The sequence below is a fragment of the Pithys albifrons genome, chromosome 1 (assembly GCF_047495875.1).
Source record: "Pithys albifrons albifrons isolate INPA30051 chromosome 1, PitAlb_v1, whole genome shotgun sequence".
Lineage (NCBI taxonomy): Eukaryota > Metazoa > Chordata > Aves > Passeriformes > Thamnophilidae > Pithys > Pithys albifrons.
The window spans coordinates 14,050,016-14,064,878 of NC_092458.1; the positions used below are offsets into that span (position 1 = coordinate 14,050,016).

General features: G+C 35.3%; 1 protein-coding gene across 5 annotated transcripts in view; it reads right to left on the reverse strand.

Moving 5' to 3' along the window:
* STS (steroid sulfatase) overlaps positions 1 to 14,863 on the reverse strand; it is a 111,203-nt gene that overhangs the window by 28,167 nt on the left and 68,173 nt on the right. For 4 of the 5 annotated variants that reach the window (XM_071565694.1, XM_071565523.1, XM_071565609.1 and 1 more), the window contains 2 exons: positions 6,914 to 7,073; positions 4,274 to 4,395 (listed from right to left, as the gene is read on the reverse strand). The exons of the other annotated variant lie outside the window; for it this stretch is intronic. In XM_071565694.1, the coding sequence (XP_071421795.1) occupies positions 4,274 to 4,395; positions 6,914 to 7,073 (282 nt within the window). The remainder of the gene's footprint in view (positions 1 to 4,273; positions 4,396 to 6,913; positions 7,074 to 14,863) is intronic. 5 annotated transcript variants of the gene reach the window in all.

The following is a 14,863-nucleotide window of genomic DNA, read 5'->3' on the forward strand; positions in this document are numbered from 1 at the left end:
AATTAAATTGTCCTAGCAATCCATTTTTATTAGTACAGATTCATATGCCAGTAATGTTCTGGAGACAGAACTCTTGATAGTTTTTAATACTCAGTAATGCTAAATTATAACATTAGCAAATACACAAGTATTGGTCACCTTTCTTGAGCAGAAGAACATGTGATTGGACTAACAATAGGCTAAAGCATGATCTGATGTATACTGCAGAAAGGACCACAAAAATTCAGGTGGCTCAGCTCAAGAAAAATGAATCAAGAAAATAAGTAAATCCTACATCTGTTTAGTTTCCAATATAAATGCCTAATGATTAAAAAAAATACTCAATGATTTAAAAAAAATAGGCCATTACATGTCACTAGGCAGAAAGAAAATTTAGTGTTTTTTAATAAAGGTGTTCTGTTCATAAACTGGTACTTATATGGCATACCAGGCAGCTGAGGAGGATAAGTATTGTTAATGGGAAATCACTGTACTCTGTTGATGTTGTTTTAGCATGTCTTTCTCTATATATTTTTAATAATTTAATATACACATAAGGTTTCAAAATAACAGGAAATCATCCTCTGAGGAATAGGACTCTATGTCTTGGCTGTTTCCAAGGCACTTATAGCAAGTGTCATCATGCATGTGTCTGTGAGAGCGGGATATGTATCATAAGCAAAGAAAATTGCCTGATATTTCATTCATTTTTTTTTTAATTCAGAATGTGAAGAATAATGTGCATTATGTTCTAGCACCAGGCAAAAAGTGAGTCAAAGAGAGGTGAGGAATAAAAATAGCGTTAATTTATTTCTGTTGCTGAGAAAGAGGAGGAAAACAGAAAAAAGATTATTTTCCTCATGTCTCTTCAGGAAGCACAAGGCTTAAGATCTGAAGTGTTGGTTGAGAAAAGCAATACATAGCACATATCCTCTAAATGTTCCTTCAAAGGGCTGATGAAGGGGAAAGTATATTGTGAATGTAATAACTGACCTAACTAATATATCTTAATGAAGATGTGTATTGATTTAGTTATGAGGAATGCTTAACCTCTAAATATATAAATGCAAAATGGTAATTGTTCACTCTGGAGTTTCTGACCTTCCCTGAAAGTTGTGAGGAACACACCTGCTTAAGTCAGACTCTAGAAGCTTGCAATCAAGGGAAAGGTGTGTAACTACAATAAATTTAACATAGAGTATATTTGAAGCTAAGAGTGAAAAATTAAACCAAATAGAGGAGTTTCCGACTGAAGCACAGTGGAACTCTAACAATGGCAAAGATAAAGTTACTAAGGGAACTGTAGACTGATGGAGGGATCAAATAGCTAAGCAGAACTTTTACTTCCCTCAATACACACATCTTTAGAATTAATAGAAATTACATGTTTACAGAAAGAATCAGCAGTCTAAAATGTAGTCTCAGATTATTAATTATCTGCTTCTGGATGTCCTCTGTGAATTAAGTGCTATTCACCTGACTACAGTCAGCCTGTTAAAAACTGTTAAACATGGAACAAATGCAAAGTTGGAAATGGTGATCAGTCTACACCCAAACCTTGGAGACTTACAGTCTTGTAACTGATGATAGTAGCATGACAGTTTCACCATTTTCCAGCTTTCTGGTCTGTTTTTAATGAACATGACTTCATTCACTTTCTTGGATGTATTTCTAAACTTAAGATCTGAACTGTCGCTATAGGCAATTATAATTTAGTTCTTTGCTGCTAGACAAAAGCTCTGACATTTTTGGATGAAATATTTGAAATAATTGCTTGTCCAGGAGAAAGGAAAAACAAAACAAAACAAAACAAACCCCAAACCAAAACAAAAAAAAAACCCAAACAACAACAACAAAAAGCACCAAAAACAAAAACCCCATCAAACCATTTCATTATGTTTTTGCTTTACTTGTGTTAATTTTCACATACTAAAATATCACTCAATAGTAGCAGAAATAGTGACTACGGATGGACTCTGAGATAAGTTATAAAAAGTGAGCTGTGGTGGGAGGCTAGAAGAGAATAATACTCTAACTAATAACATAATGCATTTTGACATTATTTGTTGCACCATATAGAGCTGCTGACATAGAAGAAAAACCAACCACACTCGTTTTTCCACATGAGTACCCACAGTAAAGCAGATAGCATCAGGTGCCTACAGCTGCAATGCCAGCATATTGATCTCCATACAAGAATGTGTGGTGGAGAGATAAACAGGGGTGAAACTTTAGCTGACTTTAAAAATATTGTTACAAATCTGATTGCATTGTCTACATGGAAAAGGCATTTTTGAAGATCTGAGATTGGACAGGGAAGAAAGAAGAAGGTGTTTAAATCTCAGAGAGGATTCATAAAAAAGACAGTAAAGAGGAATACCTGGCTATTGCCTACTCTCCCTACAATGTAGGGTAACAAGGTAGCATACCAAAACCCCTTTGTGTTTGTTTTGGCTGGAATAGACTTCATTTTCTTCACAGTAGCTAGTATGGGCTATGTTTTGGATTTGTGCTGAAAATGGTGTTGATAACCCAGGGATGTTTTTGTTATTACTCAGCAGCAGTTGCACAGAGCCTTTCTGTCTCTCACCCCACCCCACCAATGGGCAGGCTGGGGTTGCACAAGGTGCTGGGAGGGGACACAGCTGGGACAGCTAAACCCAACTGACCCAAGGGATATCCCACACTACATGGCATCGTGCTCAGCATATAAAGCTGAGGGAAGAAGAAGGAAGGGTCAGACGTTCAGAGTGATGCATTTGCTTTCGCAAACCACTACTGTGCCTGATGGAGCCCAGCTTTCCTCAAGATGGGTGAACACCTGCCTGCCAATGGAAATTAGTGAATGAATTCCTTGTTTTGCTTTTCTGACATGTGCTGCTTTTGTTTTACCTATGGAACTGTCTTTATCTCAACTCACAAAGTGAGACTGTCTCCCTTCTGATTCTCTTCCTCATCCCACTGGGTTAGAGTGGCTGTGTGGAGTTTAGTTGCCATCCGTAGTTAAACCACAACAACCTTCCATACAAGAGTCAGCCCAATGTCATGAGAATGTTATTCCCAAGTTCTGAGTGGGCTTTGTCTTTTCAATGCCTTGGAGAAAAGAAGAATAACAATCTACATAGTTGTCATCAAATAAATACAATAGACTAGTCTCCTATTGTTACTCCCATTCATTTCCCAATACATTTCCTGTTGGTGAAAAATAAAGCTGACCCTTTCCTCAGACAAGGGAGAGGTCATCTTGCACAGGTGCATGTTTGAGAAAAAACACCTCTGCCTGCCTAAAGCTCTGCCTACTTCTCTTATTATGACTCAGAACAATTTCATCCAACATCAGATACAACATGGTACTGTCTGATTGCTTGGTTCTTCCTTATTATTATTTATCAAATGCAAGATATATAGGCAAAGTAATGGTAAATAAATGTGATATTTTCCCTTTCCCTAGTTTAAATCCAAGACAATTGGAGAGTCAGCCTGCAGATGACCGAGAAGACAGTTTGCACATTAGCTATTAAACAAATCCTTTCCCAGAGTACTTAAATCAAAAAATCTTATGCCAAAGCTTGTCTTGGATCATCATTTTTAAATTGTAACATAAGCCATCACTTTGAGTGTCAACTGAGATGGGACAAATGTGTGTTTAACTTCATTCAGCACAAAGATTTTTATAGAAAAGGGAATACACTTTGGTTAATGTGGAAGGTGCTACCAGAAACAGTGAACTGGTAGTTAAAAAGGAGCAAATCAGTGAGAAATGCTTTTTTCCTTGACCTATAAAATAGAATTATGTAATTCATAAAAAGCATGAAAAAAGACCTTATAATACTATATTCATTTATTGGATAATTATGACTTTGACTCAGTGATTCTTCTATACTTTGCTATCCAAATAATAAAAATGTCCAGGCTGACATCATACTCATGCTGTTATTCAACAAGCCATTTTATTATCCGTACATTTTTAGGACAATGTAAGAGTCAACCTTGACTACTTCATTCTATTACACAGACTCTCTCTCAGGAAGGTTTCAAAAAAAGAAGTTTTCAGATACCATAGATATCAGTATTGCATTGATATGTAATATTAATACATAGCAACAAACTAGAGTCAAAGAGTGAAATGGTGAATAGGCACATTCTAGAAAGAGAAAAGTGAGAAAGAAAGAAAAAGGCTAGATATCTTAAACAAATTTTTGTTACTATAGCCCAAGGCTTCCTTCTGAAACTTTTCAAGCTGCAATAAAAATCACGTTAAATATTTAAAATGTGAACAGGCAACTTTACTTACTGTTTCCTGGATGCCAGCGCACTGCATTTAAATATGCATTACAGTAATGGAAGAGAAATTCATGCTTAGATCGAGTAACTTTTCCTTGAAGTAAGGGCAGCAGATCATGTCCATCAATAATTCTGAGTAAGAAAGCATTTCAAAATCAGAACAACTCAAACCTCACTTTACTGAGAAGATATTATAACTCGGCACATCTGCTGCTTAAAAAAGCCCAAATCTGAATGGCCACCTCCAGCTGGTCAATTCAGAGAACAACATTCTGGTGCTCTCATTTCATTTTTACTTTACTTGAGGAAATATTACTTTTACATTTTGTCATTATGAATGGTTATTTCCTCAACTCTTTTTTCTTTCTTATGAGAAAGTGACCAGACACAGTTGAATAAATTGCTACAACACAGTTCTTCACATATACCTGCTCAAGCATTTGGGAGTAGTCTGGCCAAAGTAATCCTAAAACTAAACATGAGAAATATATGCAGTGCTGCGTTAGCATCCCCAGAAGTAATGGTAAGAACTCTGTCTAGCATATTATGTATGCCAGAACTTAAGACAGAAGTAGTCATTTCAAATTTGAAAATTATCTATTTTTAAATACGTGTTTATCAACTACATACACAGACACACACACATATATAAATTCCCTAAATACTGCTGGACAATTTTGATCATGTTTTGAAGGAGCCAATCAATTTACATAAAAATGGAATTATAAAATAAGCAAGGCTTTTAAATGTTGCTATAAATTAAGCCTTAGAATTGCTGGAATCAGCTGGCAGCAAAGAAATCACAATTTGCTTTTTGACCCAGTACGAATCACAAATTTTACCACAAGTTTTATAGGAAATTACTTTCTGCTGATATACAGATCAATAACTAATTAACAATCATTATCAAGTATTTTGAGAAACATTTCATAAAATTTTTTTGAAACTTACAAAAAGTTTAAAAATGTCTATGCTAATGTTCATTACCATGTAAAACCTTTTCCATGTAAGTGTAACCACTACAAGACAGGTGCTAACTTCACTTTTTTTAAGCCACGAGCTATGCATGATGATTAAATTCCATGGCAGGAGTTTTATGCAAGAGAGCCATTCTGAGTAGCACTTTTCTCAAAGGATGGACAGGAAAACATCCTGAAATTCCTAAAGCTATGTTGTCTAAAAACTCTGCCTGTCTGTTGGGGGTCTGTTGAATTAGAGTCTTTCCCACTTTCATTGCAATTGTTTTCTTGCCTGAGTGACAGACTCTTGTGTTGCCCCTGCAGGCTTGCTGATTAACAAGCTGGGAGCAGGACAGATGCATGTATGTTGTACACTTTCTGTTCTAGAGCCTGTTGATGGGGAAATTAATATGTCTCAGTACTCTTGCATTTCTACTGTTGCTAATTTCAGAGGAATACATAATACTTTTCTTTCTGATGACTAATTTCTTTTCCTTCAAAAGGAGCACCTCCTCCTTTTTAACTTGGTCCCTCACAGTGACTGAATCTTAATTTTATGAATTCTTCTTACTTCTGAGGAAGAATTCAGAGGAGTGATAGGAATTCAGCTGCTGGATAAAAATGCTTCAAGATGGTCCATGACTTAACATGAAGCAGTACTTATTGCATCTAGTCTACACAGAAGAATCAGAGTGGAGCAACCTAAAAGTGGAAGTTACACAAGTACATTGGGATTTATACCACAGAGATCAAAGCAAACTTCAGTACTTAGTCTGCACTCAAACAATATGGAAACAAACTGCATAATGTCTGCCACACTAAGAACAATCTGAACTGCTGGGGTTCAACAGTTACTGTTTACAGAGCATTTCTCAGGATGAATCTGACAAATTTTTCGTGCCTTACATTTGTCCTGCCCTACCATTTCTTTCAAGCACTCAAGTGAATCATTACCAGAGTGACTCTGCTCATCACTTGGCTTTCCCATATGGATTCTTGATGCTTTGTGCTCAAAATCTGTTTGTGTGTTGTGGATGTCAAGGAATATGTGTACCATCAGGTTTCTCCACTTCCTGGATTTGAATGGCAAAAGTCCTTAGGTGGATGCACCTTACTGCTGAAACGGGCTGTCTTGCAAACAAGACAAAGCCTGGGGATGCAGCAGTGTCAGTAAGGCATCTTATGAATTTTAGAAATCCAATGAGTTTTCTTATCAGGATGAAAAACTCTATAAGGGATTATTTTCCCCTCACTTGGTACAGAATAAAAAGCAAAACAAAGCAAACCAAAAGCCCAAAATTAAAAACCCCACACCTGTGAGAAAAGCCTATCCAGCCATGAAGTTTAAAGTAATTTACACTTGCAGTTCTTTTTCCTGCCACATTCACTCATGCAGAACAGAACCTTTTATGATAGAGTCATTTTTGCTTTTAGTAAATAATTCCAGGTTTGATTTGACAGTATGTTGCACTGATGGCTTCTCTTATCTTCGTGCTTGTTTGCAAGTTAAGCTGTATTTACATACAACATTTCTGTAAAATATATCAGTAAGTCAATATGAAAAGACAAAACATACTATTGTAAGAATAAAACCTAGTTTCTTCCATTCTCACCTCTACCTTAATAGACATCACCAGAATGTATAAAACACTACTGACACTTTCTCTAAAATAAATGATTACAGAGCATACCTGTCAGAGGGTAACTGTGCCTTTGCAAGTTTGACTACAGTAGGGAATATATCCATGTTACTTGTTGGCTCATCAATATAGGCACCAGCCTGTAACACTCCAGGCCAGCGGAGAAGGCCTGGCACACGGATACCTCCTTCCCAGTTTGTTGATTTTCCACCTGAAAAATTAGTTTTATTTGCTGAGAAATCAATTTCTTTTTAGATAATGGCCCCACCCCCAAGATTAAATTTCCAAATATTAAACATTCTGTCTAGCTAGAATATTTCCACTAAATGTATTTATCTTATTTTTAATTTACTAGATTTTCCACCTATACTAGTATTTTCTTGCAGCAAATTTAGTAATAAGTATTAGACAGAGATTATAAAATGTATTTCGCTTATAAAAAATTAAATAGTTGTAGAAGATTAAAAGGCACTTTACAGGAATCTTCATATAGAATTCGGCCTAGATAGGTATGTGAAGGTATAAACAACATACAGGAATTTAAAAATATTGAGGTATACCTAGTTGTCTGAGGCACAAACCCAGAGAATGTACGTGATATTTTATTAAAAATGGTGTTTAATGACATTATATAGAAGAAAGTACTAATTCAGTATGTGACTTAATTGTCCAATTCAATGCATTAGGAAGAAATTCAGTGATCATAAATTTCAGGATGCTGTGAAGACCTTCTTGACTGCTAAACAGAGTTATATCAAATACACTATCAACTGATTGCATTCAACACTACATTGCAGCCATTTACTTTTTTCTCCAAGATCCATCACTGCTGACTCGTTCCAACATTTTTGCAGAAGGGCAATGTGTTTATTCTATGACAGCATTTCCACCATTACTTTATAGACAATTGACACAATTCTGTATGAAGAGCTATCACATGTGCTATTACTAATGTCTTGCACAGCCATGTGACTATATAAAGCACTTCAGAGTGACCTTTGAAATTAATATATCACTTGAAAAAGAAACCTCTGCTAAACAGATGGGTTAAGCATGGTCAGGGCCATTTACAACTGAACTGAGATTGTTTCATACAATTGAAATGTCTGGAAAAAGAGGAATATGTGGGTTGAACTCCTGCCATTAACTGATAGCAATTCATGGTTCAGTCAAAATGACTGAGCTTATTTTTTTCCTGTATCTCCCTTTTTCAGGTAAAAAAACCAAACCCCCGCAAAAAACAATAAAAAAACAAAGAACCCCCCAAACCGAAACTAAAAGCAAAGACAAAGGTACTACAACAAAGTACTTCAAGAGTTCTGTTTCCTCCAAAACACCTCATACAGATGTCAGTACTTTTGATGCCAACCCCAAGCCTTGCTATACATGCTATCTATTTTATTGAGTCCTTTCCTATTTCAGCAATAGGAGTCTCAGAATCCACCGGGTTTTCTACAGGTTTTTCACTGCTTGTAAAGGTAAGTAGTAACTTCAAGACACAAACCTTTGTTTTGCATAGATATTTACCTATATGTGTATTATATAAATATAGATGCCTCAAAGACCATTAGCTCATGATTCTTTGTTATATACAATTTTTGCTTACTCTTTTCAAGGACTTTACCAGAATTCATAATATTGAATAGTCAGAGACACATCTAGTCTGACATCAGAAAACTCAGATTTTCTAATATATCCAGCATTATGTCAAGCAACAATATTTGCTTAAGTTGTTTTTGGAAAACAGTGCCAAGATCAGATCTCAACAAGACTATCTTAAAGCACTCTTAAAAGTTTACACTTGTCACTCAGTCAAATGTAATTCCATTCTCATGATAAATTGTGTGGCTACTTATTCAAAAACTCAGGAGTGAGATGCATGTACTATTTTTGTTTACATTCTTGTAAAAATTATGATTTTTGAAACAAAAATCTGAAGAAAATGTACATTTAAATTCAGAAATATGTTAGGTGTAGAACACCTTTCTCCTAGTAAAAAGAAGTGTCCACCCAGCAGTATGCTCCTTAGTTGTTAATTTTTTTGGTTCAAAATCAGTGTCAACAGACTGAGTACATCTTCTGTAGAAATGATGACGTTACTTCTGTACAACAGTCACAAGGTTTTTCAAAGTTTGGTTGGAATTAGGTGTTACCTAGCAGGAAAGGGTCGAGACTAATATCCTGCATAGAAAATCCTACTGAGTGGGAGTAATTAAATCCAAACAAGAATTCAAGAAAAGCAAAAGGTCATAAAATTATGGATATCCTCAAATTAAAATACTTTCTGTGAAGATCTATTTCAAGGAGACAATTTAGTTCATGAGCCAGATATAGTTCTGTGTATACATCACAGCAGCTTTTGGCTGAACAATATCAACAGACAGAAAACTCCAAGAGTTGATCTATACCATACGTAGCTTTAAGTAGGAGGTTTCTCTTATTTCTATATACCTGTCTGAACCTAGTAACAGTGCTACTAGATTGGATTGTTTTAGTAAGTTCTCGTTATACTGTTGTCTCCTATGTGATCTGAAGACAGCAAAATTTCAAGGTAAGTGGTGAATCTGAGTCCCACACATTGCAATTCTTGAAACCTAGATATTGTGTCACTTTCACAGCTCTTAGATTCACAGTGCAATTTTCTTGTATGACTACAGAAAAGGTCAGAAAAGTTGCACATTACCCAAGCACAAAGGAGCACTCTGCAAACTCTGACTCCCCGCTGGAAGGTACAAAAAGCAAAATGGACTCCACAGTAGGGCTATATCCTCACTTATGTCTATGAAGAAGTGACTGCTGTTTTCCTTTCAAAAGGCTAATTCGAGCCCAATTTTTTTTATACCTCTGGAGATTAGGAATAGCAGGGAACCAGGGCAGGAATTACAGGTCATGGCAGAAGACTGTCTTCTATTATCTATGCTTACGTGGTGTTCATTTTTATTAGAATTGTGTTTAGTGACATCACTAGAGTTGTTTAATGCCATTATATGACTACAAATCCCTTAACATAAATCATTAAAACTCTAGCTCTAAAACATTCTTTTCTGCATTCTTTTGTCCTTAAAAAAAAAGAACCAAAACCCCCCAAGTTTTACTTCTAATGCTTGAAACATGAAACAAATATCTAAATGGCTAAAATATTAGAAGGGAAATAAAAAAAAAAAGAATATTTCGTAATATTAAGGATGTGACTCATTAGTATTGTATTTTGCTTGGACTTGACAACACTGAAACAGTGAAAAGACAGCAACCTAGTAGTCTGTATGCCTTGCAAACTCTGGGCAGCTTAGCTATACAATTTCTGTTCTCTTAAATTCTTCTAAAAATGTGCGTGGGTTTTTTTGTTTTTTTTTAAAGCATAGAACACACTAAACTGTATTTTCATGCTTTATGAGTGGTTGCACCTTTCAGTGTTATATTGAACAATAGCCTACATTTACCTTTCCTGAAAAATCTGCAGGAGCAGGCAAAATACAGACATGACTCTCTGCAGTCATCCACAACACAATGTCAAATTTCCATTATAACCTCATTTCAAATCTTAGCTAAAAGAACATATTTTTTTTCTCCCTCTGGTTTAAATTGACTGCTATTATCTAACTCCAGGAACAGAGCTTTTACAAAGGATGATATATAAAAGGTAACTCTGTGTTAAATCACTATTAGCATTATGAATGATGAAAACTAATTTAAATACCTTTCTTAGATCATGCAGATTATAACCATATACCCTTTCCTTCCTTCATATAGTCTTCTAAAAACAAAGCTTCTAAACGCAATTTATTATCTTAAATGATAGAGAAATACAAAGAAATTAATTATTCTACCCAGCTGTAGTATACTTTATGCTAGAAATATCAACAATCTATTATTACCTTGTAAGATAATCAAACAAAAATTTATTTTCAATGGCAAGCTCACCCTTTATTTTACTGATTTTTAACTTGTTTCACTCACTGATTTTGTTCATTTTCAATCTGAGCTGTTCTTACAGAGGTGGCTGGAACAGGCATCACTCATTTGAACAACTTCTCATCTGATCTTTCTTCCAGTCTAAGGAAATGATCTCTCAGAATTCTTTTTGTTTCAGTCAAAATTACAAGAAAGGTTGTTTATTTAAAAATCTGGATAATTTCAGAGAGAATAGAAAAATACAGTACATTTGAAAAAAGGTTAACTCTTGCTTTCATTCAAGTCAAAAGTGAAACTCCAACAAATATTGGTAAATAAGCCATAGCATGGTTTCTGGAGCCAAAGTAATGGTCAGCTTGATTTCTCTGTTGCTTAGAGGTAGGAAAAAGTTTACTAATACCTTCAAAAAAACTTGCGGAACTAACTTATCACTGAGTACATAAACTTATATTAAAATAATAAATTTGAATGTCACATAGGATAATTGATTCCACCAGTTCTTTTTTAGGTCCCACCAATCTGTAGCAGACTTAAAAAAATCAGAATCTAAGTTCTTAGGAAATATTCGTTATTATTTTTCATGGATATTAACAAACAACTATGAAAATACTTATTTCTAAGGCACAAAGCAATTACAATGAATGCTGTTAGAATAGTTTTCCTTTCTCAGTGTTGGACCCCACTTCCATTAGCAGAAGAACTCATGACCCACTCTGGCAGCACGACAGTAGCCAAGTGCCTGTGTGCATTGTGCTAAGTGCTTCAGAAGTACAAAGAAAGACAATGTTCCTAAAGTGCAGGTCTGAGGTATAGACAAAACAAATGCATCCAAAAGAAGCTGACAGTGAGAGATGCAAGCAGACTCCACAGAAAGTCCTGTTGCAACAGAGTGGGACAGACATCGAATGATAATGTGGAGGACTTCTACTGTCTACATATGTACCAGTGAAATAGTATAACAAGAAAAAATGTGCAGAAAAGCTTTTATTGCATTCACTGTTTACTGCTATAAATTATGTGTATATAAATATATATATATTATTACACACTGAAGCCAATTCAAGAAATTACTCACTAAGAAACTAAATAAAAATTACCACAAAATGCTTAGATTCAAAATCTCAGGCGGAACAAAAGACTATAATGGCATCCTTTAAACCAGTCACCTTACACTTGTTCTTTAGACAAAGGAGAGAAAATTCTGCTATTTCTTCTATTCGCCTTATTCTAAAGTAGAGATCTGAAGTTTTTTGAAAACTAACCTTATTTCTGCTCCTCAAGGAAAGCTATGGTGACTAGCTCAATTGAACATGCTTCAATGAGACAGCTAGTGAAAAACACCTAAGAAAAAGTCAGTGTAGATATCCTGGAAATCATGTAGAAAAACAATACCTCAATGTTCCACCCCTTTCAAAAGAGAAATGTCACAAAACTGAAAAAAATGTGGGAAAAATTACATAGAAAGTTTTAAGGAGAGACTTTGGTTATATATAAGTGTCCATATTTCAATCAAAAATATTATTATTAAGGTATTATCATGTATGCACCCAGGAGTACTTCATAAGTTCAGGTAAGAAGGCCGTCAACTGGTAAGAAATTCTTATTAAAATAGTTACTATTTATTATTTTGGAAGATGCATCTAGATTTAAAACTTTGAAAGATCTTTGACAAGGGCCTTCAGGAAAAATTGCTGGAACATTAAAAATGGCTTAGGAGACAAAATGTTGTCACGAATCAAAATCTGACTTACAGGAAGGAAACAAAAATATAAAACAAACACCCTGTGACTCTTTGCAAAAAAAGAGTCTGCATAAAAAGGTACTGTGATGCTATTCTGTTTTAAGCCCCTTACTATTTTAATATATTTACTTGAGTGTTGAAAGGGAAGTGAGCTGTGCAATTGAAAAATCCACATATGACACAAAGCATCATAGGTTCATCAAATCACAAGAAAAGGTAATGCCCTTCACACCAAATTGAATGAACAGGAAAAGATGCAACTTCAAATTCTGTGAAAATATTTGCAGCAAAATGAACATTAGAGAAAAAAATAACTGAACCAGGATCCATGGCCTTAATTATTCAGACTGTATCTTTCATTGCCTACTTTAGAAAAAGAACCCACAGAACGACCAACGCTTTATGCACATCTGCAATTAGTAAGATATAACAGGCAGTCTATGGGATGAAATGGATAACATTAAGAAGTACATGAACATGCAGTGATACTTAATGGCAAAACCTGAATGGCAGTACCTGTAAAGTCATTTTAAAAATACATTGTTCAATTAGAAATAATTCACAGAAGAAAATAACAAGAAATTAGGGACAATTAGTACATCAGTTAAGATTGGTAAGAGCGACGGAAGAGACAACTATTTTCTGAATGAGGTATTAAAGACAAAGAGGCACCACAGAAGTATACAAGACAAAGGTAAGCCAGGGAAGATACAAAACTTTCCCCTCCTTTATCCTGTATCAGTGAGGAAATGGTATTAAGCTTCAAGATGGTCCATGAAGTTTGCAACTGTCCCACTACAAAATAGTAAATTAAAGAATTCTGTTCTCAATGATAACTGATAGAGGCTATGCTTAGAATTTAGAAAGACTCAGAGTGGAATTTCATCTTCATATGATGAAAATTTACATAACTAAAGCTAAAAATCTTTCTACATTCTGTCACGATTCACATCTTTAACCAAGGTCATGCTAAGGATTAGGATGAGATCTTTTTAATGAATTTTCTTAGTTACTTTCTTAGTTAGCCAGATTCTGATCCTGATAAGTAACAGTCAGAAGACGACCACTAGAAAGAGATTTTAATCTATCAATTGAATATTACTATGTAATATTTTCTGTAAAAGGATATTGCAGAGACTGCATATGACGGCAACTGGTTCAACACTGTGCTAGCTGTGGTTTCTAATTTTAAGGGTTATCCAAATTTATGGTGACTGTTCGGTATCAGAATCCAGGGCAATAAAACCTTCAAATAGCAATTTCCCCTTTTTGCATCCAGCCTGCAGCACTAGCCTAACTCTCCAAACACCTCTTAAATTTATTACTGGTTCTTATTTGGCTGGATATCAAGACAAATTAGTGAGTTAGAATTGTGGAGATCTGTTGAGAGCTTTTGATTTTACGGCAGAACCAATTATTGCTGAGCATACTGCTCCAGCTCTGACAAGAGGGTTAAGTGGTTTGATTCATATTTGCATTCATGTAGCACTCATATACAAAAAGATAAGTGGTGGAGATTGACTAGTAGAGACAGGGAGAAACGATGTGTATGTCTCCCAGTCTTTTAAATTACTCATCAGATGAAGCAAGTTCTGGTGTGTGAACACATAGGCACGAGCAGCATAAAGATGGTCCTTTGGTTTACTAGGCATAGTGCTAAATCAGTGACTGAGACTTGAGGCTTCACAGGTTTGTTTCTCATTAACACTGCCAGAAATGTAAAGATCTCTAACACTTGTCATCACACATGACTTTTAATATAAATAAATTCCTATGTATTAACATTCCTAACTATGCAATTAATTGATCATTAATTGACCTGTTAAATTGAGGACTGATATGGAGATGGAGGGAGTGGAAGATAAAGTAGAAGTCATTGCATTTTAAAATGATAGAAGTATATTCAACTGATTGCATGGGTCTTTTAATTTCTTTTTATTTTATTAAGAATGTCATCAAATAATGATTCTGTTTCTTACACAGTGATTATTTTCTAACCCATTGTATATTACATTTGTCCACACAGCATGGGTGGTAACTGTAAACAGAATCATAGAATCATAGAATCATCTAGGTTGGAAAAGACCTCTGAGATCATTGACTCCAACCTGTGACCAGAAACCACCATGTGAACTGGACTGTGACACTAAGTGCCATATCCAGTCTTTTATGAAACACCTCCGGGGACAGTAAGTCCACCACCTTCCTGGGGAGTCCATTCGAATGCCCAGTTACTCTTTCTGAGAAGAATGTCTTCCTAATGTTCAACCTAAACCTTCCCTGGTGCAGCTTAAGATTGTGCCCTCTTGTCCTGTTACTAGTCGCCTGGGAGAAGAGATCAACACCCA